The 26,574-nt window shown below is 41.2% G+C and overlaps 1 protein-coding gene and 1 non-coding gene across 5 annotated transcripts; one reads left to right on the top strand and one right to left on the bottom strand.

The window, feature by feature from the left end:
* Window positions 1-1,246: 1,246 nt before the first annotated feature.
* On the bottom strand, window positions 1,247-26,245 carry CASP14 (caspase 14). Of its 4 annotated transcripts, none has more exons than XM_049693619.1 (7): window positions 25,723-26,241; window positions 23,773-23,825; window positions 22,556-22,705; window positions 18,533-18,758; window positions 17,923-18,039; window positions 8,673-8,782; window positions 1,247-2,337 (listed from the first exon to the last, which is right to left on the bottom strand). In XM_049693619.1, exons 1-7 carry the CDS (start codon window positions 26,051-26,053, stop codon window positions 2,329-2,331), a joined length of 996 nt encoding a protein of 331 aa, XP_049549576.1. In that variant the 5' UTR covers window positions 26,054-26,241; the 3' UTR covers window positions 1,247-2,328. The 4 variants fall into 4 exon arrangements, with proteins under 4 accessions (XP_049549576.1, XP_004277897.1, XP_033257859.1 ...); XM_004277849.4 differs by having other exon boundaries at window positions 1,247-4,180; window positions 25,723-26,239; XM_033401968.2 differs by lacking the exon at window positions 1,247-2,337 and adding an exon at window positions 12,139-12,188 and having other exon boundaries at window positions 25,723-26,244.
* On the top strand, window positions 10,444-10,578 carry LOC117195882 (small nucleolar RNA SNORA70). Its single transcript, XR_004475779.1, has one exon. It is a non-coding gene; the product is annotated as a small nucleolar RNA SNORA70 (small nucleolar RNA).
* Window positions 26,246-26,574: the final 329 nt, after the last annotated feature.

The raw sequence follows: 26,574 nt of genomic DNA, 5'->3' as shown, positions 1-26,574 counted from the left end.
TTTCGAACGGCGGAAAGGGGCGGGCCGGTTGGAACACGCAGTTTGCGACCAGGGACGCGGGCCGGAAGTCAGCCAGGCAGTCAGCCAGCCCTCCCCCGTATGGATTCGACTTCTCGCCCAGCCTTTTGTACCTATGAACTTGAGCGGGTCCTTCACCTAAGGTGCAGTTTCCTTACATCGGAAGGGGTGTTGAACACAAGCCTGTATTGGATAAATAAAAGCTGGAGAAATTATTTTGCCTTTTTGGAGGACAAGTTAGAAGTGTGTAATTAAGATTTTCAAAAAGTTATCTTAGGGCTTCCCTGGTGGCGCAGTGGTTGAGAATCCGCCTGCCAATGCAGGGGGCACGGGTTCGAGCCCTGGTCTGGGAAGATCCCACATGCCGCGGAGCAACTAAGCCCATGCACCACAACTACTGAGCCTGTGCTCTAGAGCCCGTGAGTCACAACTACTGAGCCCGTGAGTCACAACTACTGAGCCCGTGAGTCACAACTACTGAGCCCGCGTGCCACAACTACTGAAGCCCACGTGCCTAGAGCCCGTGCTCTGCAACGAGAGAAGACACTGCAATGAGAAGCCCGGGCACTGCAACGAAGAGTAGCCCCCGCTCGCCGCAACTAGAGAAAGCTCATGCGCAGCAACGAAAAACCCAACACAGCCAAAAACAAAAATTATCTTACAGGAAGTTTCCCGGAAAAAAAAAATAAAATGAAGACTGCACAGGGTTTGCATGAGAATTTCTTTCTCATAGGAGAAAAATTGCAATATCCATTACTAGTTAATATTTATTCCGCCCAATACTATGCAGCCGTTAAAAAATAATTAAAATACAAAAAGGAGTTGCAGGATGAGGGCGATTATTTTTAAAAATTGAAGCCCTAGGCATTAAATGATTGTAAACAAATAACCAATAGCCAGATTATTAGTTATACAGTAGGTTTCAAGCCTGGCTGCGCTTAGAATCACTTGGAGAGCTTTTAAACATATGCCCAACTCCAAACCACAAGAATCTAGATAATTTTAATGTGCAGCCAGGGTGAGAACTACGGATATACAAGTAGAGAAACTGGGTAGGTTTTTGGCCTCATTTTTTTAGTGTTTCTTGAAATTTTCTATGAGGAACACAGGTTTTTAAACTGAAAACAAACCCCACTGCATTTAAATAAAGAGCTGACATACAAGGAAAGGAGTAAATTTAGTCATGGCTTTAAGCATCCTTAGAAACTGCTGAAAATATCTGTAGACATTTTGGCTTGCAAAAAAAAAAAAAAAAAAAGGAAGACTTAAAAGGAATGGCTGGCTTTTAGGGACAGTGCTCTATCACTGCAGGACTTCTCTGGAGGGCATTCTGGGGGGCGCTCCCAAACTATCTCAGCAGCTCCCTCCCCTGTGCACCATAGAATCTCCAGAATACTTCCATTATGACAACTAGGAAATGGTACTGTAATTAAATTTAGGGTTTCTCCACAAAATATTTGTTTTCTGCAAAATAACTTTGTCCTTGAGACGTGATCTGCATGATGAAAATATTCGGCAAGGAAGTGAGTTAACTCCAAAGGTGAAAACGTACTGTAGTGATAATAAGCCATGGTGAGGCGCCCTTGGCCTAAGAGGCACTTGTCAAACGGCTGTAGCTCCCCAGCCACGTGTTCTCCTCCCCACCTCAGCCTCCTAGTCTTCTGCACAAGTTTCCCCACTATTTTTTATTCATACACATTTTTAAAAAAAATCTCAGAGCCTTCCTTTTGCAAACTTTGGTTCCTGGGGTCTGTATTTAAAAAATAAATAAACTGGGCTTAAAATTTTTTTTCAAATATAAAATTGTGCCAGAGACTACTTTTTTGGCCTATATTTCACATGGCGTTGGATGGCTAGGACAGTCTCTACTGATTTGAAGCTGAGAGAATATGGGGCAGTTAGCTAGCCCCAGGCATCAAGTTCATCTTGGGCCACCTACCTTTCTAACCAGAATTCTTCCTTGCTCCTCTTCATCTGTTTGTCTGGTATGCAGTTGTCCTACAGTTTTCTCCATGACCCTTACCTGTAGTGGTCTGAACAGGGTTCCAAAATCACTTTTCCCTCCTTTGTCCCAAAGCCCTCATTCCATCAGTGAAGTGGTAATGGAATGGTCCCTTCTGTCCATCAAAAGCATTCTGTCTTAAAACTTTTCTCTATCACTTGGCACTTCATGTCTTGAATTAGTTCATGGTTTGGAATCCCAGCTTCACCACATGCTGTGACTCTGACCAAGTCACTCAACCTCTCCCAGGAAATAAAGAGTTGTTGATATTTCAGCTGCTGCTGTCCCACCGAAACGAGCCTCTGTGCCTAGAAATCCTCCAGAATCCAAGCGAAAGAGAAGGCTCACCTGATGTTCATATTTTATGAACCAGAGACATTTTAATGCTCTATACAAAAACAAAGCTATATATCAAATATCAGAACTCAAAGGCTTAAAAATTAAATCACATGTATTTAGACTTAAGAAATCACGTTAACTAAAATGGTCACAATTATCCCTGAAATGGAGACAGGCCTGGAGATTCTGGATTGCTTCAGTCAGTTTGGCTCTCAGTCTTCAGAGCATTCTCACCAAACACCTGCATCCTTGTACAGGCCCATCGGTCATGCTCAATCCACAGTTTGTTACTCTAAAAATACTAGTCTACATACAGCTTTGCTTTGTAGTGGGAGGGGACCCAAGTTGCACCCTAAAGAATACTCAGTATAGAGGAAGCACACAGTGAGAATGAAGGGCATTTCAGACAGAAAGGAGAGATTGAACTCTGATATGATAACATATCCAAGAGTGTTTATCCACAGTCATTGATCCACAAGCCCGATTCTGTGAGACAGGATTATTAAGGGGAGGGCGAATTACGAGGACAAACAGGCAATAAAAGAGTAGTGTAGATTAAGCCTGACGGAGAAAGACTTGCAATACTCTCCTACAGGATTTTGGGGTATATCCAGCAGGCAGTGGGGAGTCAAAGGATTATTAACAATGGGATGGGTTTTATAAAGAGATTTAGGGGAAACTCAGGTTAACGTCCAACTTGTTGAGTTAAAGTAGCCGTGAGACATCCACGTGTGTGAGGTTAAGTAGCAAGTGACTAGATGCACAGAGGTCTGAGGGATGGATAAAATAATTAAAAGACAGGGATCAGTCACTCACTCAACGCTCATTGCATGGCTTCTCTGTGTCCTAAGGCACGGATGGAAGCTAGGATGCAGCCATGAATGAGACACAGCCTCTGCCTCTCGGATCTTACGACTGAACTGGAGAGAGAGATTAAACAGCCACTAGACAGTCATTTCAATGCTACAGAAGAGAAGCAGAGGGTATCTGAGCACTTAGAAGAAGCTGACCTAGCATGAGGGGCTGTGGAAAGCTTCCCTGTGCAAGTGATGCTTGAACCAAACTCCAAAGGATGGAGAGGACTTACCTATGTGGGGTGGAACAGAGGGTGCCAGGTGGAGAAAACAGCAGTTCAAAGGTATGAGGCAGCAAGGAGGAAGCAGGGAAATGGATGGAAGGTGGAACACATGAAGGCATCAAGGGCACAGAGACATCCAGGTAAGACTTGAGAATGGCTTACGGAGTCAAAGAGGAGATCAGACTGACTGCAGACAACAATCTGGGTAAATAAGGTGAAACAGAGGACAAGACCACACACAGGCAATTCTTGACTAAGTCAAGAAATTGAGGCTTAACACCAGCATCAAGCTGACAGTGGAGAAGGTAGGGTGTAATCACCAAGAGAAACACAGGATAAAAACAGTACACAAATGGAGCTGGACGTCCATGTTTTGGTAACGGTTCAGGAAAACGTTTTTTTCAGAAAACAGTGATCTTTAAAAAAAAAAAAGTCAAATTATTTACAAGTATCAAGTAAGCATAGTTAAATCGTAGAAAAATAATATATATGTATATATATATATACAAAACAAATTGGACAAATACAACCAATGACAAAAATAATGCAAAATGGTAACCATTAGTACAATGCTATAAATGCTCACAGCTCTTTTCAAACTCTACTGTAAAGCAGTCCTTGTTTTTTTAATCTTCCTGATGTCAAAAGTATACAAATTTAGTTAAAGTTGACTCCATTACAAGTGATACTTTTATTGGTTCATTACGAAGATTAAATTCACGGTGCACCACTCTGTTATTCACCTGTAAGATAAAAGCACAAACTGTCCAAAAGAATGTAAAGCCCTCAGCAAAAGCCTCTTAGTAAAGCCCACAGAAGGAGACGGCAGAATTCTCTGACTGCACCAGGAAAACAATGCAGACACCACCCACCAAGTGCTTGAAGGTGGCTGCGTGCACAGACCCGGGTTCAAGTCAACTTGCCCCTGGGGAACATCAGGCAAGATAGTAACCTCCTCTGAGCCTTGGTAACTCATGGCATATGAAAGCATTGGATTATGTTTTGTCCAAAGTATCCAATAGCTCTATTAATTCCAGTGCTGCTTGTAACCTTACTATCTGCTGCCTCACTAAGCTCTAAGTGCCTTTAATGCAAAGGTCGCATCATGCTCACTTTTGGACTTTCTTGCCAGTATCTACTTAGCAAGTGCTTTAAAAATGAACAGTGTTGGGACTTCCCTGGCGGTCCAGTGGTTAAGACTCCACGCTTCCACTGCAGGTGTGCGGGTTCCATCCCTGGTCAGGGAATTAAGATCCCACATTTCAAAAAAAAAAAAAAAAAAAGAATGCTGATCATACCATATGACCCAGCAATTCGACTCCTGAGTACATACCCGAAAAACACAAAAACACTAATTTGAAAAGATACATGCACCCCAATGTTCGTAGCAGCATTATTTACAATTGCCAAGGTATGGAAACAACCTAAGTGTCCATCAACAGATGAATGGTAAAGAAGATGTGATACACACACACACACACACACACACACATATATACACACAATGGAATACTACTCAGCCATAAAAAAGAATGAAGTTCTGCCATTTGCAGCAACATGGATAGACTTGGAGGGTATTATGCTAAGTGAAATAAGTCAGAGAAAGACAAATACTATATGATATCACTTATATTTGGAATCTAAAAAAACACAACAAACAAGTGAATTAAAAAATAAGGAAGCAGACTCACAGATATAGAGAACAAACTAGTGGTTACCATGGGGAGAGGGAAGGGTGCAGGGGTAATGTAGGCGTGGGGGGAGAAGGGTTATTATGGGATTATATGAAAACATGTGTGAAACTTTTGAAAATTGTAAAGCACTATAGAATTTAAAGAATCTTTCATTCAGTTAAAAAATATCGGCTTTCAATTTTAAAACAATGAATGCTCTTCAATAAAGACTTAATGAACACCAGTCGGCAAAACAACTTTCACTTAGCATTAACTAAAATGGATTTCTACTTACGGTAGGTTAAATCTGTCTCTATTATTACATTTTATTGAGACGCTGACGAGAAACTATTTTCTTAAAGAGAGAAATTGAGCAATACAAGAGATTTGGAAATATGGTTAGAATGACTGTCAAAATTGTCTATACTCCTTCCATTTAACATTTTTTCCCCCAAGAGCTTACCTTAAAATGAGATGAACACCTCAACATAATAAAGGCCGTATATGACAAACCCACAGCCAACATCATTCTCAATGGTGAAAAACTGAAACCATTTCTTCTAAGATCAGGAAAAAGACAAGGTTGCCCACTCTCACCGCTATTATTCAACATAGTTTTGAAAGTTTGAGCCACAGCAATCAGAGAAGAAAAAGAAATAAAAGGAATCCAAACTGGAAAAGAAGTAAAACTGTCACTGCTTGCAGATGACATCATACTATACATAGAGAATCCTAAACATGCTACCAGAAAACTACTAGGGCTAATCAGTGAATCTGGTAAAGGAGCAGGATACAAAATTAATGCACAGAAATCTCTGGCATTCCTATATACTAAGGATGAAAAATCTGAAAGAGAAATTAAGGAAACATTCCCATTTACCACTGCAACAAAAAGAATAAAATACCTAGGAATAAACCTACCTAAGGAGACAAAACACCTGTATGCAGAAAACTATAAGACACTGATGAAAGAAATTAAAGACAATACAAACAGATGGAGAGCTATACAGTGTTCTTGGATTGGAAGAATCAACATTGTGAAAATGACTATACTACCCAAAGCATCTACAGATTCAATGCAATCTCTACCAAACTACCAATGGCATTTTTCACAGAACTAGAACAAAAAATTTCACAATTTGTATGGAAACACAAAAGACTCCAAATAGCCAAAGCAATCTTGAGAAAGGAAAATGGAGTTGGAGGAATCAGGCGCCCTGACTTCAGACTATACTACAAAGCTACAGTAATCAAGACAGTATGGTACTGGCACAAAAATAGAAATATAGATCAATGGAACAGGATAGAAAGCCCAGAGGTAAATTCACGCACATATGGTCACCTTATCTTTGATAAAGGAGGCAAGAATATACAATGGAGAAAAGACAGCCTCTTCAATAAGTGGTGCTGGGAAAACTGGACAGCTACATTTAAAAGAATGAAATTAGAACACTTTCTAACACCATATACAAAAATAAACTCAAAATGGATTAAAGACCTAAAGGTAAGACCAGACACTATAAAACTCTTAGATGAAAACATAGGCAGAACACTCTATGACATAAGTCACAGCAAGGTCATTTCTGACCCACCTCCTAGAGAAATGGAAATAAAAACAAAAATAGGGCTTCCCTGGTGGCACAGTGGTTGAGAGTCCACCTGCCAATGCAGGGGACACGGGTTCGTGCCTGGGTCCGGGAAGATCCCACGTGCCGTGGAGAGGCTAGGCCCGTGAGCCATGGCCGCTGAGCCTGCGCGTCTGGAGCCTGTGCTCCACAGCGGGAGAGGCCACAACAGTGATAGGCCTGCGTACCGCAACAACAACAACAACAACAACAAAATAAAAAATAAATAAACAAATGAGACCTAATGAAACTTAAAATCTTTGGCACAGCAAAGGAAACCGTAAACAAGATGAAAAGACAACCCTCAGATGGGAGAAAATATTTGTAAACGAAGCAACTGACAAAGAATTAATCTCCAAAATATACAAGCAGCTCATGCAGCTCAATATCAAAAAAATAAACCCAATCCAAAAATGGGCAGAACACCTAAATAGACATTTCTCTAAAGAAGACATACAGATTGCCAACAAACACATGAAAGGATGCTCAACATCACTGATCATTAGAGAAATGCAAATCGAAACTACAGTGAGGTATCACCTCACAGCGGTCAGAATGGCCATCATCAAAAAGTCTACAAACAATACATACTGGAGAGGGTGTGGAGAAAAGGGAACCTTCTTGCACTGTTGGTGGGAATGTAAATTGATACAGCCACTACGGAGAACAGCATGGAGGTTCCTTAAAAAACTAAAAATAGAACTACCATATGACCCAGCAATCTCACTACAGGGCATATACCCTGAGAAAACCATAATTCAAAAAGGGACATGTACCACAATGTTCACTGAAGCACTATTTACATTAGCCAGGACACGGAAGCAACGTAAGTGTCCATCGACAGATGAATGGATAAAGAAGATGTGGCACATATATACAATGGAGTATTACTCAGCCATAAAAAGAAACAAAATTGAGTTATCTGTAGTAGGTGGATGGACCTAGAGTCTGTCATACAGAGTGAAGTAAGTCAGAAAGAGAAAAACAAATACTGTATGCTAACACATGTATATGGAATCGAAAAAAAAAAAGTTCTCATGAACCTAGGGGCAGGACAGGAATAAAGACGCAGACGAAGAGAATGGACTTGAGGACACGGGGAGGGGTAAGGGTAAGCTGGGACGAAGTGAGAGAGTGGCATGGACATATATACACTACTAAATGTAAACTAGATAGCTAGTGGGAAGCAGCTGCATAGCACAGGGAGATCAGCTCCATGCTTTGTGACCACCTCGAGGGGTGGGATGGGGAGGGTGGGGGGGAGATGCAAGAGGGAGGGGATATGGGGATATATGTATACATATAGCTGATTCACTTTGTTATACAGCAGAAACTAACACAACATTGTAAAGCAATTATACACAAATAAAGATGTTAAAAAATAAAAATGAGGTGAAAAGGAGTTTTGAAAGCTGTTAAGCATTATATGTAAAGCATTAAACAATTTTTTAAAAGAAATAAAAATAGCTACCATAACTTGGGGAGATAAGGAGTAAGTAATCCTATATAACTGTGGTTAAGGCATGAGCTCTAGAAGTGCTCTGCCTGGGTTGGAAAGCCAAGGCTGCTTTCCATCTGTAATAGGAGATGGGAATCCCAGTACCTGCCTGAGAGCTGTTGGAAGACTCAATGTATTAATATCTGTGAAGCGCAGGGAACAGCAACTGGAGAGCAAGCAGAACTTCAAAGCTCACCTAAAATCCAACTCACTCACGTACCAATGAATAAAGTGTCACTATCAGTTTCCCTTCGCACCTGGCTCAGCCATGACTTCTGCGACAGTCCTCTTAATGCACCATCAGCCTGCTGTTTCCAAACAACTTCTCACCATCTCTCACGCTTTCTCAGGCTTAAGTCAATCTTCTCATGAAAATGTTCTCATCAAGTGCATTAGCTTTAGACAGAATGGAGCACATGTTCACTTGGAATTTACTTACTTTGGTGAAGAAGTCAGCAATGTGCCACTTATTTCCATACTGTTTAAAGACTTCGGTCATTGCTTTGATCATCACAGAGCCGGTGCGGGGGTCCCGTAAAGCCACATGATCTACAAAGGAAAAAAGTCATTTCATCCATTTTCCTCCTCTAACTTACAGCAAACTTGTTCTCTGACCCATAGTTAAAACCTGGAAAATGGCTTTGAATCGAGAATATAGAAACACTTGCATTAAGATACAATCACAGAGAACTCATGTGACCAATAGCACATAACCTCTCAAGAAGACATTCTTTTTATATGCATTTTTAAAATACAACTTTTCAAATATACAAAAAAGTAGAAAGCAAAGTTTAACAACCCCCCATATAATCATCCCTCAGATCCAAGAGTTATCATTTTGTCGTATTTGCTTTATTTATTCCTTTTCTATTTTTTTTATTGCTGACTTTTGCTCTAGCATTTTAAGCTAAATCGCCCTAAATACAACCATATGGAATTTATTTGGTGGTATTCAAGAGTTTACCGAAATTATCTTTATTATTAGGCTGAAAAACATGAAATATGTCTATATAGTATGGAAATTCAATGGGAATATTAAGATTGCACGCTCTCATAGTAAACCTGGGTTGGGACAGAAAAAACATGGAACGTCTTTCAACCTCAGGGTAGACAAAAGTTTCTTACAACACAAAAATCATAAGCCATAGAAGAAAAAAAGATGATGAATTGGACTTAAAATCTAAAACTTTTGTTTTTTGGCAGGCGAGAATTCTACCACTGAACCATCAATGCTTATAAAAGTTTTGCTTTTTGAAAGACATCATTAAGAAAATGAAAAGCCAGTCACAGATTGGGAGAAAGTACTTGTAACTCGTACCAGAGAAAGGACTTGTATTCAGGATATATACAGCTTAATAAGAAAACAAACAACCCAATACAACATTGGGCAAAAGAAGATACATGATGGCCAATAGGCACGTGAATAGATGGTCAAAAAAATTGAAAGGTGATGGTCATACAAATTGATAAAAAAATATTTTTTTCATTCTTTTTGTTTTTGGCTGCGCTGTGCGAGCAGCTCATGGGATCTTAGTTCCCCGACCAGGGATTGAACCCAGGCCCTCGGCAGTGAGAGCACAGAGTCTTAACCACTGGACCGCCAGGGAATTCCCTCATTCTTAAATAACCACAATTACTAATCAGATGTGTGCCCCTTTTGGACACTGCATGACTTCTCAACCTAGGATACCACCATGGTACTTGCTTTTTAGCTCAGCGAACCTCCAAAACCTAGATACCACCAAAATATGATATCAAAAAGAACACAGCACTATCTAATTTTTGGAACCGTACCTCACCTGAGCTGGTGGTTCACAGAATTAAGTATAGCTGTGTGACTTCACTGTGGCCCCCTGATCTGGAGACCGCAGCACTAGGGTGTATACCCAGAAGTGAAATTGCTGGGTCATGGAATAAACAAACTTTCTAGGTATCACACATTGCTCTCCAAAGAGGCATTATAACTTGCTCTCATCAATGGTATATGGAAGTACCCGTTGCCCCCCATCCCCACACATATTTGGTACTGCCTCATCCAATCAGGTAAATATGGGTGACCCAAGGGAATTCCCTGGTGGTTCAGTGGTTAGGACTCCGAGCTTCCACTTCAGGGGCCACAAGTTTGATCCCTGGTCGGGGAACTAAGATCCCACATGCCGTGTGGCACAGCCAAAATAAAAAATAAATCAATTGAAAATTAAAAAAAATATTTGCAGCCAATTAAGCCGACTGTGCTCTTTTCCCCATGGGGGCCCGGTGCGCAATGGCTGCAAACAGCAGCCTCCTCGGTAGTGTATGCGGCCTGTTGCCTGTATGGGTTGCCCTAAGGCACCTTGGAGACAGCCCTTTCCAGTGGACATTAATGACTGGCATGCTGCCCCCAATCCAGGCTCCTGACGGGTACGCGCAGTACCTTTGGAAAGCCCCAGGGTGCAGTGGCCAGGGTCCACATTGGCCAAGTCACAATGTCCATCCGCACCAAGCTGCAGAACAAGGAGCATGTGATCGAGACCCTCCGAAGGGCCAAGGTCAAGCTCCCTGGCTGCCAGAAGATCCACATCTCCAAGAAGTGGGGATTTACTAAGTTTAATGCAGACGAATTTGAAAACATGGTGGCAGAAAAGCGGCTCGTCCCAGATGGCTGTGGGGTCATATACATCCCTAACTGCGGCCCTCTGGACAAATGGCGGGCCCTGCACTCACGAGAGCCTTGGTGCTGTCCCCCCTTTACTCATGCCCACCATTAAGTCCTACTTTCCTGTCAAAAAAAAAAAAAAAATTAAAAGAACTGGGATCATGCAAAAAAAAAATGGGTGATCCAAAAGATTCATTTTATCACATATTCCAAGTTTTCCACTTTGGGCACTTTGGGTACTTTAAATATCCCTCCAGGTATAAATCTTAATTCTTGATTAAAGCAAAAGTTTAATACTATTTTCGGCTGATAGGAATGAATGGAAATCCCCAAGGCATGCCATTCCTCCAAACAAGGAAGCTGAAACTTGAGCTAGAAGCAGAAAGCAAAAGGGAAAACCAGAGTTGCGCTTGTGTCTAAGGGTAAATGTCAAGTCTGGAAGGTGTACCTGGGAGATAGGGAGATGAATTTAAGATCCTGCATTAACCATGTGACCCTGAGCAGAGCCACAGAGGTCCACGTGCGGGTGGTAATCCTCTCTAAAGGAAAGCATAACTGAATTATGCCCCCAGGAGTATCACAGATTAAGATTCAATAAATGAGCTAAGAGTTCAGACACACAAAGAAACAAACCCCCATGAGTGACAGGCAACAGAACGACCACAAGAGTGATCCCCAAAGACTTTAGATATTGAAAGTATAAGGTAAAAAATATAAAATAACTGTGCATGAAATGTTTAAAGAAATAAATGATGGAATCACAAGGAAGAACAAGCAAAGACACTGTTACATCATTGGCCAGATTTGGGTGTAAAGTGAACTTACCACCTATAAATCTTCCTTAAATGAATTTCTAAAGGATATACTTCATGAAGAAAGAAAATGGTCTGAGATTCAGGACAGAGAGAGAAGAAAATGGTAAACACATGCATAAATATAAACAAACATACACTGTATAAAATATTACAAAAGTGTTCTAACTTGTGGGGTTTTAAAAAAGGAATAGGCATTACCTAACATAGTGCTTGTCACCCTAGAACATGCCAACCTATCTGATGAAAATGTGTTGGATTAATGTCCTAATTTAGAAGAAAATTAGGGTGGAAGGAGAAGGAGTGTAAGAATACATAAATAATTTCATATAAATAAAGATACAAAAAATAAAAGTTAGAAGTAAATGTTGAACAATAGCACTTAAGTGTGGAAGGTGATGAGAATTAGTGTTCTAAGGTTCTGTGTATCATCAGGGAGTAAAAATAAGCTTACTTACTTATAACATTTCACAGGGAACCAGGAGAAGAAGAGATGCGAAACACATATCTTCCAAGTCAGTAGAGGGATAAAATGTAAGAATAACAAACTAAACTCACAATCAATCAAAAACAAGAACAATAAAACTACCATAATATTGTACACACCAACTATACTTCAATTTTTTAAACAAAAGAGCAATAAAGGAGGGGAGAAAAGCAAATAAAGTAAATAGCACAAAGTAAAATGGTAAAAATGTAAATATATCAATAGTCACAATAAAGATACATTGTCCTAACTCACCAGTAAGAAGATTGATATTAGACTGGATTAAAAAACAAAATCCAGTTATATTCTGTTTAAAGGACCACCTAAAACATAAGGCCCAGGAAGGTTAATAGAAAAAGGTCTGAAGGAGATATACCAGGCAAATATGGGCCAAAAGAATACTGGGGTATCTATATTAATATCAGAGAAAAACTAATACCAAAAAAAGCACTATTTGGGATAGTAGGTTCACTAAACAATGATTGAAATATTTATTTCACCACAAAGTGTAACAATTCTAAAATCATATGCCTCTACTAAAGTTGCCTCAAAATACATAAAGAAAAGAAAAATAGATAATAGAACTACAGAAGAAACTGACATATCCACCAGGATAACATGACATAGTAACACATTATCTCAGTTATTGGCAGGTCAAGCAGACAAATTACTAAATATGTCTGCTTGACCTTTAGTAGAGACTTGGAACAACACAACTGAGCTCAATTAATGGAAATATATAGAACCTTGTATTCAAGAAGTGAACACATATTCTTAAGCACATATAGAATATTCATGATAGATCAATAGCCATTAAAAAATGTACTACAGGGCTTCCCTGGTGGCGCAGTGGTTGAGAGTCCGCTTGCCAATGCAAGGGACATGGGTTCGTGCCCCAGTCCGGGAGGATCCCACATGCCGCGGAGCGGCTGGGCCCGTGAGCCATGGCCGCTGGGCCTGCGCGTCCAGAGCCTGTGCTCCTAAACGGGAGAGGCCACAACAGTGAGAGGCCCACGTATCGCAAAAAAAAATTTACTACAGATCAAGACATAAATCAAGTCTCAACCGATTTCAGATTGGTATAGTTGATATTCTTTCTCAAGAATAAACTAGACATCAATAATAAAAGGATAAATAATAATAATAATAAAAGGATAAATTTTAAAATTTCAATACCAGAAAAATTTAGAGGCATATTTCTAAATAACTAATGGGTATCTTGGAACTGAAGGATAAAAATGTTACATATTAAAATATAAAAGATACAGTGAAAGCAGTAATTAGAGGGGAATTATAGGTTTAAAAATGCTTATTTTTTTTTAAAAGGTAGAAAATAATGACCCAAGTACCTAACTGAAAAAGCTGGGAAATTAAGAGAATAAACCCTTAAAAAATGGAGAAAAATGGAAATATGAGGCAAATGAATGAAATCAAAAACAAACATAATAATAGAGGATTAACAAAACTAAAAATGGGTTCTTAACTAAATAAATAAACCACTGGCAAGACTGATCAAGAAAAACAAGAAAGCCAGAAATATTAGAGGTAAAGAAGGGAACATAACTACAGATAGAGAGCCCACGTGATTAAAGATACAAGAAACCCTACAACAAGAAATAAGAAAATAAACTTGGGCTTCCCTGGTGGCGCAGTGGTTGAGAATCTGCCTGCCAATGCAGAGGACACGGGTTCGAGCCCTGGTCTGGGAAGGTCCCACATGCCGTGGAACAGCTAGGCCTATGAGCCACACTACTGAGCCTGCGCGTCTGGAGCTTGTGCTCCGCAACAAGAGAGGTCGCGACAGTGAGAGGCCCGCGCACCACGATGAGATGAAGAGTGGCCCCTGCTCTCCGCAACTAGAGAAAGCCCTCAACAGCAACGAAGGCCCAACACAGTCAAAAGTAAATAAATAAAATTAAAAAAAAAAGAAAATAAACTTGCTTTTCTCCCGTTGAGAAGCCAGTTTTCCCATTACTTATTAAACGGTCCATCCTTTCACCATTGATTAGCAATGGCTTCTTTGTCATGTGTCTCATTTCCCTATATATTTGGGTCTACCTCTACATTCTTTATGCTATTCCAATGATCTGTTTGTCTGTGTACCAGCTGATAGAGTTTTTGTTATTGCTTTCTACTAAGTATTCATATCTTAGATGACACATTTTCTCAAATATCTGCATAGCTCACACTCTCATGGCCTTCAATTCTACACAATAATCACCTTCTCAGTGGAAACATCTCTACACATCTCTTTTTAAAACCACAGTCCCGGGACTTCCCTGGTGGCGCAGTGGTTAAGAATCCACCTGCCAATGCAGGAGACATGGGTTAGATCCCTGGTCCAGGAAGATCCCACCTGCCTCAGAGCAACTAAGCCCGTGCGCGTGCACCACAACTACTGAGCCTGAGCTCCAGAGCCCGTGAGCCACAACTACTGGAGCCTGCACACCCTAGAGCCAGTGCTCCACAAGTGAAGCCACAGCAATAAGAAGCCCACGCACCGCAACAGAGTAGCCCCTGCTTGCCACAACTAGAGAAAGCCTGTGCTTAGCAACGAAGATCCAATGCAGCCAAAAAAAAAAAACAAACAAAAAAATTATAATCTCCACTTCTACCCCTCAATACTCTCTCTCCCCGGTTCCTGTATTACTTTTCTCCATAGCACTTATCACCATCTAACATTTTATTTGGTAAGCTTTTCACTGAAGGGTAACCATCATACAGAAAAGTATGCAAAGCATATGGGTATATAATAGCTCAATAAATTTTCATAAAATGAACACACCCCCATACCTGGCACCCTCATCAAGAAACACGATGATACCAGTACTCCAGAAGTCCCCTCTTGCTGCTCTGGTCATAACCACTCCAAACACTGTGCACCCTGAGGACAAGCAGCACCCGGACTTCTACCATCCACCATAGATTAGTTTTGCCTGTTTTTGAACTTCATAGACATGGAATCATAAAGCAACCCAGGATCTGTTTTCTGTATGTGCTTACTGTCGTCTCCTCCCCTAGAACATAAGCTCCATGGAGGCAGAGATTTTTAGTTCTTGTGCTCAATACTGAATCTCTAGTGCTCAACAGAAATAGCCAGCATATAGTCATGAAATTCATTCATTCAGCAAAGTTGGAGCTCAAGATTCCTCGTCTTGACCCTTAACTGTTCCATAATAATTTTGTGATTAGTTTGTCAAATTCCATGAAAAAACACGTAGAATTCAATTTATAAACTCATTTGGGGAAAAAAAGGTCATCTCCATGGTATTGAAAATCTCAACCATGAGCATGGTATTTCCCACCATTGATTCAGGTCTTTCTTTATGCCTTTCCGGAATGTTCTCTCATTTTCTCTAATAAAGTTCTTGCTCATCTTTTGTTAGTCATTCCTAGACATCATTCACTAAAGCAAGAAAAAATAACATGGTATCTTTTTTCTTTTCTATTATATGTTTAAGTGATTACTGCTAGATATTCAAAACTATTGATTTCTACAATATTGATCCTTACATCTTTTCTTATCTTAATGAATTAGCTAGGACTACCCATGCCATGTCAAACAGTAGGAGTGAGAGTGGGCATGCTTGTCTTACATCTAACTTTTTAAAAAATTTACAGCTTTATTAAAGTATGATTGATCATTGACAAGCATCTGCATATATATATTTTTTTGGCAGCACCACGCGGCATGTGGGATCTCAGTTCCCTGACCAGGGATTGAACCCATGACCCCTGCATTGGAAGCATGGATTCTTAACCACTGGACCACCAAGGAAGTCCTGCACATATTTTAAGCAAACAATTTAATACGTTTTGACATATGTATACTTCCGTGAAACCATTACAACCAAGATAATGAATCCAGTCAGCCCCCTCCAATGTCCTCATGCCCCTCTGTAATCCTTCCTTCCCTCTCCACTCCCATCTCCAAACACAACTGATTTGCTCTCTTATAGACTGGTTTGCATTTTCTAGAATTTTATATGCATGGAACCACACAGTATCTGCTTTATTCTGTCTCACTTCTGTCAGTCAGCAGGATTATTCTGAGCTTCATCTATGCTGTAGCATGCATCAGGAGCTCATTTCTTTTATTGCTGAGTAGTATTCCATGTATGATATACCACGATTTGTTTATTCTTTCACCTGTTGATCATTTGGGTTGTCTCCAGTCTTTGACTATTTCAAATAAACCTGCTTGCACTTGCTGTTACAAGTGTCTATCAGGACATATGCTTGCTTTCTTTTTTTTTAATACTTATTTATTTATTATATATTTATTTATTTTTGGCTGTGCCAGGTCTCAGTTTTGGCACTCAGGATCTTTGTTGCAGCATGCAGGCTTCTTAGTTGCAGCATGCACGCAGGATCTCGTTCCCCGACTAGGGATCGAACCCGGGCCCCCTGCATTGGGAGCACGGAGTCTTAACTGTTGGACCACCAGGGAAGTCCCAGGACATATGCTTTCATCTCTCTTGGATGAATAAAGTTACATCTAACTTTAATGGGGATATTTTCATTTTATATTATTGTCCTTAGTTTCCTCTGCTTCCATTTCTTCCCTAACATTTTATCTTGAATTGCATATATATATATATATATATATATATACACACACACACACACACACACACACACACATACGTGTGTATATGTGTATATACACACACATAAGCTATTTTAATCCTTTTTGGAGAAAGTCAAGATAAAAACAGCTAAATAAATGCCCTTGACCATTTATTCCTATCTTCTCTACATTTTCCTATTTCCCTTTCACAACTGAATCAAGTTCACCCCTTCAGCACACAAGATTCTTTTGGATTTTAACCTATTAATATTAATAGTATAGTAATAATAAGGATAATAACGTAATCAGCATAATATATTAGTAATAATATTAATTTCTTTTTTACCTTATTATGCCAGTTATTATGATAAGCACAATACCTGCACTACATAATTTAATTTATATAACATCCCAATGACACAAGTATATTTTATCATTCTTCTTTTGCATAAAGAAACTGACATATCTAGAGGCTAAGAAATATTGAAGGTCTCAAAGACAGCAAGTGGCAGAGCTGGCTTTGGACCAAGATCTTTTTCACATGAGAGCCGATGATCTTATTTACTATGTGATACTTTGCTAAAAGGATGGCATCTTCCTGGAAGAGATGAACAGTCAGATGCAAACTTGCCATCTCTGAAAGTGGAACAGTTGAAGATGGATAGGTTAATGAAAATTTCTCCTTATGTACATCAATCTGTAAAGTACAGATAATATTTTTAAAAAAGATTTTCAGTAATTCCCTGGCAGTATAGTGGTTAGGACTCAGCACTCTCACTGCCGAGGACCCAGGTTCAATCCCTAGTCGGGGAACTAAGATCCCATGAGCCACGTGGCACAGCTAAAAAAAAATAAAGGGGGCTTCCCTGGTGGCGCAGTGGTTGAGAGTCCGCCTGCCGATGCAGGAGACGCGGGTTCGTGCCCCGGTCCGGGAGGATCCCACATGCCGCGGAGTGGCTGGGCCCGTGGGCCATGGCCGCTGAGCCTGCGCGTCCGGAGCCTGTGCTCCGCAACGGGAGAGGCCACAACAGTGAGAGGCCCGCGTACCGCAAAAAAAAAAATAAAAAATAAAAAAAATAAATTAAAAATAAATAAATAAATAAAAAGATTTTCAAAATCATTAGGAATAAGCTAAACCCTCTGGACGAATGTGTATCTCACTGTCATCAAGCCTCACTGTCTTACCTGCCTGGGTGGGATAGATGATGAAATAATCACTGAATGTAGGCAGCCTCTTCTTCTCTGATCCATCATCCGAGTCCATGGGTTCATCATCCGTTTCAACACCGCTGTCTCTTCTCTCTATTTTTTGAGGAATGAAAATGCAAACAATGATAATACACCACTGACACCAGTAATCTTTTTTTTTTTTTTTGACACCAGTAATCTTTAATAAAAGTCACAACAAGCTTGTATCTCCATAAGAGAGAGAAATATCCACCAAAGTTAACATAAATCAGATATTAGTCCCACAAGCCACCTGGAATCACATGAACGGTGGGACATCCTCTGGAAATTGCCCACCTCTCTCCCAGAATTTGAGGTTCCCCAACCCACCTCATGAATTTAAAGACTTAGACCCTTCCTCAGCCTAAATTAACTATCCTATCCCAGGAAAGCTTTCCCTTCATTCTTTCCTCCCAGCTCAAAGTCCCTACTATACTACGTAACTAAAGTTACATCAGCTAAGTGTCCGCTAATGTAAAATAATTTTTTAAAACTCAGTTTTCTTTCCTCAATCATCAATATGAGAATTTCCTAGAAACAGAACTATTACAAAGAGGTCTCCACTTACCTCCTCTGCAGGCCTGGATTATAAAGATTTTTGGTTTCTCTTGAAGTGCTGGACAATTCTTATTGTTAAACATTTCAAAAATGCCTTCCAGGCTGACTTTTTCACCATCTTTCATTTTGATAAAGCCTTCTTCTCCGTGGGACATAAGAGCAACAAGGCAACAGCCAATGTCATCTTTAATTTCATTTAGTCCATCTCGAAATGATGTTATTTTTCCAAGTAACTCCTGTAAAATAGGAAAACATATTAAAAAGAACTGCAAGTAGGAAAACCCATAAATCCCAGAGATGGCTCCTTTACAAGGTGATCCAATGAGACGACAAATATGAAAATACCTGCATCTCTAACAGAGTCAGTATAACTTGTCAATTCCCTTTTGGTTGCTTTCGGAATTCATATGATTTCTTCTTGTACCACTGGTGGTTCTTGTTTGACAAAATTAGGGTATTTCTGATTCTCTACCACAAAATATAACAGAATTATAGCTCCCCAAAGGGTTAATGTATTTCAATGCCATATTATTAACTTACTTTAATATATAAAATTATCTTATAAAATTAATACCCTCAATAAGCTAGAAATGGAAGGGAATGGAGGAGTCTACCCAATCATATCTACTTGCCAGAATCTATCAGGAGACATCATCAGAATCAATCCCACTAAAAAGAGAAGACAGGAATGGCTGTTCTCACTAGCCTCATACATGTTGTAACAAAGATCCTAGCCATTTCAATAAAGTAAAGTAAAAAATTAGATGAAGTTTAAACATTGGAAACAAACTCATTACTTACAGATAATATGACTATCTAGAAATATAATCAACTTACAGATAATATGACTATCTAGAAATATAATCAACTAAAAACTACTAGAACTAGAGATCAGCAAGTTGACCAGATACAAAGTTAATTTACCAAGATCTACAGCTCCCCAATGACCCAGGAATAATAATTTAAACCGCATAATGGAAAAGGGATCCATTCATGGTCATAAAAAAAGTAAAACAATACGTAGGAATAAACCTAACAAGAAATGCACATTGCCTAAGTGAAGAAAATTATTTAAAAAAAAACTTTAGTGAAGAGGCAACATAAACTATGACATACCGATGTTTCTGAGATGACTCAATACTATTAATTTGCCAGTTAACTCTAAATTAATCTCAATTCAATGTCATGTCAATTAAAATCTCAAAGGATTTCTGTGAAACTTAACCAGATGGTTCTCAAGGTCACAGAGAACAGATGCTCAGGAACAGCAAAGTGCTCAAGAATAGCAAAGAACATTCAGAAGTTTAAAAAAAAAAAAAGCAAAAAAACCATAAAAAACAATGAATCCCCATAGGATAGGTCCTATCAGACATCCAAAGGTACTATAAAATCATGGTGAACAAAACACTGATATACCAGCTTAAGAATAAACAAATGTATGAATAGACTATTTTAGAATATAGAAATTGATCCAAATATATATATAGGGATTTAGTTTATGATAAGAATGGAATTCAAATATGTCGGGAAAGGATGTATCATCAACAAAATGAGATGACTGGCTTGGAAATAAAGTTAGACCTCCCACCTCACTGTTCCCAAAAATATAATTCCAGTGAGTAGGCTAACCTTAAACTATAAAAATGTTACAGAAAAATAATTTTCAAAAATTTTATGTTGGGAAATCATGGGGTTTAATCAAGACATAAAAGCCAAGAAGGCAACAAACAGAAAGGCTGACAAGTTTACTCACAAAAACTAAGACTTCCAGGGGAGTTCCCTCGTGGTCTAGTGGTTAGGATTTGGCGCTTTCATTGCTGTGGCCTGGGTTCCATCCCTGGTCAGGGAACTGAGATCCCACAAGCCGCATGGTGCGGCCAAAATAAATAATTTAATAAATAAATAAAAAAGACTTGCAATGCCACGGAGCAACTAAGCCCACGTGCCGCAACTACTGAGCCCACGCGCCACAACTACTGAAGCCTACGTGCTCTAGGGCCTGTGCTTTGCAACAAGAGAAGCCACCGCGATGAGAAGCACGTGCACTGCAACGAAGAGTAGCCCCCGCTTGCCACAACTAGAGAAAGCCCATGCGCAGCAACGAAGACCTAACACAGCTAAAAATAAAAAAATAAAATAAATAAATTTAAAAAAAAATAAAAAAGACTTCCATTTGACTTAAGATAACAAAAAGTCAAAAGGCAAGTAACAAGGCAGGAGAAAAATATTTGCACTCTATTTTGTCTAAAATTCAGGAAAAAGAACTACAGAATAAGAAAAATAAAATCCAGTGTGGTCCAGTGGTTAGGACTCCATGCTCTCAATGCAGGGCCCGGGTTCGACTGCTGATCGGGGAACTAAGATCCTGCAAGCCACATGGCACAGACAAAACAAAAAGGAAAAAGAAAATCCAGTAAGAAAAAGGGCAAACAGGTAATTCAAATAATTCACAGAAGGAAAAAAATGGCCAGAAGATGTTCAACCAAACTAATAATCAGGAAAATGAAACAGTGAAATAATTTTACCAGTAAAGTTGCTAAATATTTACAAATAAATGTTGACAAGATGTAGAGAAAGAGGCCACTTCTGGACCTTTGGGAGAATAAACCAGAAGAACACTGGCAATTATCTGTAATCTGAATGGAAAGGACTGGATTAAAAAAATCACATAATATTGGAAGAGATTCTGGTACAATCCTTGGGAAACATGAAGGAGTCTGTTTTTAGCTTTGAAATAATAAAATCAAAATTTATTGAGCACTTACTATAAGCCAGCTACTATTCTGAGAACTTTTACATAACGCAGCTCATTTCATCCTCACCATAGCCCTACAAGATAAATTACTATCACCCCCCCCCCCACCATTTTAGAGATAAGAAAGTAGTCAATTAATTTAAGACAGAATTTCTAGAACTCTTGCACTATTATTTTGTGTCAGGTAATCTTTGCCTTGGGGGCCGTCCTGTGCACTGTAGGGTGTTCAGTAGCATCCTGGCTCTACCTCGGCAACTACACAAGATGCCAATAGCACCCTCCAGTTGTGACAACCAAAAATGTCTCCAGACATTGTCAAATGTCCTCTGGGGGGACAAAAATCACCCTCAGTTGAGAACCAGATTTAAGGTAACAACTAGTAAGAGACGAGATTCCACCGGTCAGTGTGTGCTGCTTTCCTAGCCCTTCTGCTATGCTGTTCCTTGATATTCACTAGCAGTGCCTCCTGGGGTCTATGAAGGACTTTCCTCTGTTATTATCCCCAAACATGAGCAGGGCTAGGCCAGGACTCAGCTGGGGTCAGAGAAGTCAAAATGCAGTTCCCACCCACCACCACCACCACTCTTCCACCTCATTTTCTTGTGTCCTCGAGTTAAATCACAATGCAATTCTGCCCAGGGCTCTCAGCAACTCCTCTCCCCACCCCTCCCATGGTTCTAAGCAAGTCCCACCAGGATCTTCCAAAGCCCCTGGGCTCCAATGCTGCTGGGATTCCTCTGGCCTGGCTGCTTGATGACCTCTCAAAGCTGTCCCCTTGGTCTTCCTGTTCCCAAATGCTCTGGACCTTGCCTACTCTGGACTCACAGCATGTCCTTGGGCCTCCTTGCCCAACTCACTTTTACACCTTCTTGGATTCCCTTCCCTCTTCAAATGCAGGGACCCAAGAGGTCCCTGCTTGACTAGAAGTGAAGCTGGAGTATCATCACACACTTAACATGACAAAAGCATCTGTATCCAACAGGTAAGCTGGGTAAGAATTTCATCAGGACATACACATCCATTGCTCAGCAGGCCCTGGTTCTAACCAGGTAATAAAACCCAATTTTTTTAAAAAGGAAGGAAAATTATAATATCCAAGCTACAATTTTTCTTCTTCTTTTCATTTTTTTTTTGGCTGTGCCGCAAGGCATGTGGGATCTTTGTTTCCCAACCAGAGATCAAACCTGCGCCCCTTCAGTGGAGGCATGGAGTCTTAATCACTGGACCGCCAGGGAAGTCCCGAGCCACAAATTTTCATTTTTGTTTTTAACTTGGTACCATTTTGTCGGGATCGATGCACAACGTATTTTCGAACTGGCACTGGCCAAGCCAGTCCTCCATCAGTAGGACATCCTGGTGAGCGCCCAGCCTGTCTCTCGTCACACACATGAGGAAGGCCTTCCGCCTGCCACTCAGGTCATAACGGTCCTGTTTTCAAGGAAAGCCAAGAAACAATATTTAAACCAAACCAAATCCAAATACACCTTATATGTGAAATGAGTTTCTTCTGGAGTTAATGATGACGTTTCCCAGCTCAGAGCAGGGGCACAACACTGATTTCCTCTCTCATCATGACTTCATTTATAATTTTTTCAAATACCTTTCTCAAACTAGGACGAATAGGCCAATCTCATTTTTAAATTCCTATACATAGCCAGAACTGCCCGTTTAAGGAAAACGGTAAATGACAACACAGGGCTGCAGTTATCAAAATCCAGAATGTGGGACATTCTACAGGACAAATAACCTGGTTTCGTCAACAAACAAGAGAAGAGGTCAAAGGGAGAGGTATCATAAATTAAGCCTCTTAAGAGACAAACCATCAAGTGTAACTGTGTAGACCTTGCGTGAGTCGGACCCTGACTCAATCCAACTGTAAAAGGCATAAGAGCCAGCCAAGGACATCTGAAGGCTGACTGCCAATGAGGAATTTGTTTCTAGGTAGAATAATGGTATCATGGCTATGTTTGGAAAAAGTCTTTCTCAGAAATATATACTCAAGTATTGTATGTATGAAAGTGATATGGTAGCTGGGGAATTTGCTTCAAAATAATGGAGGGGGGGCGGGGGGAGGAGCAGATGAAACAAGATTGGCCACGTTGCTAATTGTTGAATCAGGGCAAAGAGTTGGTTGGGCTGGAGTCTGGAGATGCATTTTTCTCTTCTCTCTACTTTAGCTTATGTTTTAAATGTCCTTAATAAAACAAGCAAAAAAAGGCCGGAAGCCAGCAATTTATGTAGTTTCGAGAGGCCACACAGCCTGCAATGCCTTCGTCTGTAAAATGCAGATACTAACAGTGCTTACCTCATTTGGTTAATGCGTGCAAAGCGGTTTTATCTGGCTAATGTTTTGCTTTTCCTATTTATAACGGAAAGCAGGAAGATCTGACCGCTTGAGACAATGACACAGATACCCACCTCCAATCCAACAGAAGCAGCACAAAAAAATGTTCAAATGGTGACTAAATACTATCTTAAAGAGTCCAGATATTTACCAATTCACCTTCCACACAGTCATAGCTTCTCTTTGGAATCTTTCGTGGAATCACTGAATGAATTTTCATGAAAAGACAAAACAGAAAAGAACATATTTTTTCTTTTTCCTCTTCTTAATCATGATCTGCTGTCATTCCTGTTAACAGGAAGCACCTCCCAAGGAAATCAGTTGCCTCTTATGTTTTAAAACAGGTTTCTAGGATTCTGAAAACCCTCTCCCAAACTCATAAGGATGAAAACTTAACAGAACTCCCTTAGGCCCCAGTCAGATTCAGGGGCAGGGAGAGCCAGGCCAGAGATGAAAAGGAGAAGCACCAATGAACATTAGTATATATGCACCTCCAGAAAAGGAGACCAAGACATCAATAAAGAGAAAAATGAAGTTAAAGGAACTAGACCCCATTTAATTTTTTAATTAAACAAACTCTTAGCATTCAATTCAAATATTTTTGGAGTGCCTACAGTGTGTAGTCATGATACCGGGTAGTTTGGTTGATTCTGAAAAACAAAAAAGCCCAGTTTACCAACTGCAAGAGACTCACAGTTTAAAGGGGTGATAACAAAAGTGTGATACATTAACCACTAAGCCTGGAGAGACATTATGATAAGTGCTGTGCAGATGCAGTCAAGGGAGAATCAAAGGCTTCGTGGGGCCAGTATTCTGCCTACAGGCCATGTTTTGAGGTCGTTTACAGTTGTCACCCATTAGGAATCTAAAAGTCAGCAAAGCAACATACCTCAAAACTCAACCAGATCTTTATTGGCATATAATTGCTTTATAATGTTGTGTTCATTTCTGCTGTATAACAAAGTGAATCAGCTATATGTATACATATATCCCCTCCCTCTTGCGTCTCCCTCCCACCCTCCCTATCCCACCCCTCTAGATGGTCACAAATCCCCAAGCTGATCTCCCTGTGCGATGCAGCTGCTTCCCACTAGCTATCTATTTTACGTTTGGTAGTGTATATCAATGCTACTCTCTCACTTCGTCCCAGCTTACCCTTCCCCTCTGCGTGATTTTTCTCAAATTTTTGGAGAGCTATTAGCCAGGAATTTGGTGTAATGACTCATTACGTTATTCCTTAAAAAATGTTAAATGTGTGTGTAGAGTTAAGTAGCGGTCGTACTTTTGATTTAATAAAAAGGAAAAAAACCCCCAAAACTCAACCAGATCATAAGCATGCGATGGCAGAGACCAGCAACAGTGTATTTTAGTGTCTACCTCAGTGTGCCCAGTAGAAGTGCTTTCTCTTTCTTTCTCATTCTCTCTTTCTCTATGTACACAAACTCGCTCACATATTATACACACATACATTTATTAAACTTACGAGGGGAAACCCTAACCGCCCCCAACTTGTTACATTTCTTGATCTTAAGCCACATCTTCCCAGATTTATGGCAAATGTTCTAATGGTGGATTCCAACACGGGGTTTCTCACTGCATCATCTAAAAACCTCCTCCATCATAATCACTTGGAGGTAATTGTTAAAAATGCATCTCAGGCCTGCTGAGTCAATCTGATTTCTCCACCCACCCCAGAATGAACTGGTAGACCCTGATGGCTACTCTTGGACTGGTCACTTCGATTCCGTGCCTGGGAACTGTCTCTCTCCTGCCTTCTTATCCCCCGGTTCCCACTTCCCGCCGCGCGTTCACTGGTCCCTGGACCCCCGCATCCTCCTTGCTCCACTTCCCCCACCCCACCCTACTGAAGCTCGGTCCACCGCCGCTCACCTGTGCCCCAGGCCTAACCCGGCGCTCACCTAGGACACCCCCCTCCCCGCCAGTCCCCCTTCCCTCCAGTCAGTAGCCCCTCCCCCTGCCCAGGAATCCCCGTCAGTCCTCCCTCCGCCAATCCGGGAATCCCCGGGCGGTAGGGCCAAACCCAGCGGTCACCAAGCACCCCCTCCGGCCCCCCCAACCCTGGGAATCTCCGCGCGCTCACCCGGGCCGTCAGCGGCGGCGCTCTGCCAGCGCGGCAGCAGGTCAGCGCGGGGCAGCTGCTCCAGCACCTGGACGAGGACGCGCTTGGCGGCGGCCGGTGGGTAGTACTGCTTGGCGAGGAGCCTGGCCAGCCCCGACGGGCTGCGGCCCTCCAGCTCCAGCTTCACCTGGCTCACGCGCGGCTCCACCTTCTTGAGGTGGTCGCGGAAGCTGCGCAGCTCCTGCGAGGACAGAAGGTCCAGGGTCTCCTGCAAGCGGCTCTGCAGCTCCTCCATGGCCGGCGGGATCTTCGGAGACCCCGAGCGCCCGCCGATTCCCGGGCTCCCCTCCATTGTCACCCAATGATGCTGAAGCGACCGGGCGGGAGGGACCAATCTGAGCCCTGCGCGCCTCACACGCCTCCCGCTTCTCCTCTTTGTTTTGAAAACTGGAGGCGTTTCCGCTCGTCCTCTGAAGCCCGGAGATCTCTGGACGCCGTCTGCTTGCAAGGTCCCGCCTTCCGTCCTCTCGGGCCCGAGGTCCGCCCCCGCCCCGGAGCCACGCCCCGCACCCTGGAGGCCCCGCTCCGCCCACAAGAGCTCCTTCTTTAACCCTTGGAGCCTGGGTTAGCAGAGCCGAGTGGTGCCCGCCCTGCAGGGCTACTCAGAGGTGCTCTGCCTTGGCACGCGTTACGATCACCAGGAGGACTTTTGAAACCACTCATGCCCAGGTCACAACCTGAACTGATTACATTAGAACGTCTGGGTGGCCGACCAAGGCATCAGTGGTTTTTAAAGCTCCCTGATGATTCCAGTGTGCAGCCAAGTTTGAGAACCACTGACCTTAGAGTGTTTACCAGCTACCTAAGCCAGTA

The sequence above is a fragment of the Orcinus orca genome, chromosome 10 (genome assembly GCF_937001465.1).
Source record: "Orcinus orca chromosome 10, mOrcOrc1.1, whole genome shotgun sequence".
Classification (NCBI taxonomy): Eukaryota; Metazoa; Chordata; class Mammalia; order Artiodactyla; family Delphinidae; genus Orcinus; species Orcinus orca.
This window is presented reverse-complemented; position numbering and strand designations above follow the sequence as displayed.

Excerpts from the sequence above, each read along its gene's own strand:
- CASP14 (XM_004277849.4), bottom strand. The coding sequence starts at position 26,053 with ATGGAGGGGAGCCCGGGAATCGGCGGGCGCTCGGGGTCTCCGAAGATC. Across the intron at positions 23,826-25,722 it reads CGCCGCCGCTGACGGCCCGG|TGATTCCACGAAAGATTCCA; the intron begins GTGAGCGCGCGG and ends AAATTCATTCAG. Across the intron at positions 8,783-17,922 it reads CATCTATCCCACCCAGGCAG|ATCATGTGGCTTTACGGGAC; the intron begins GTAAGACAGTGA and ends TTTCCTTTGTAG.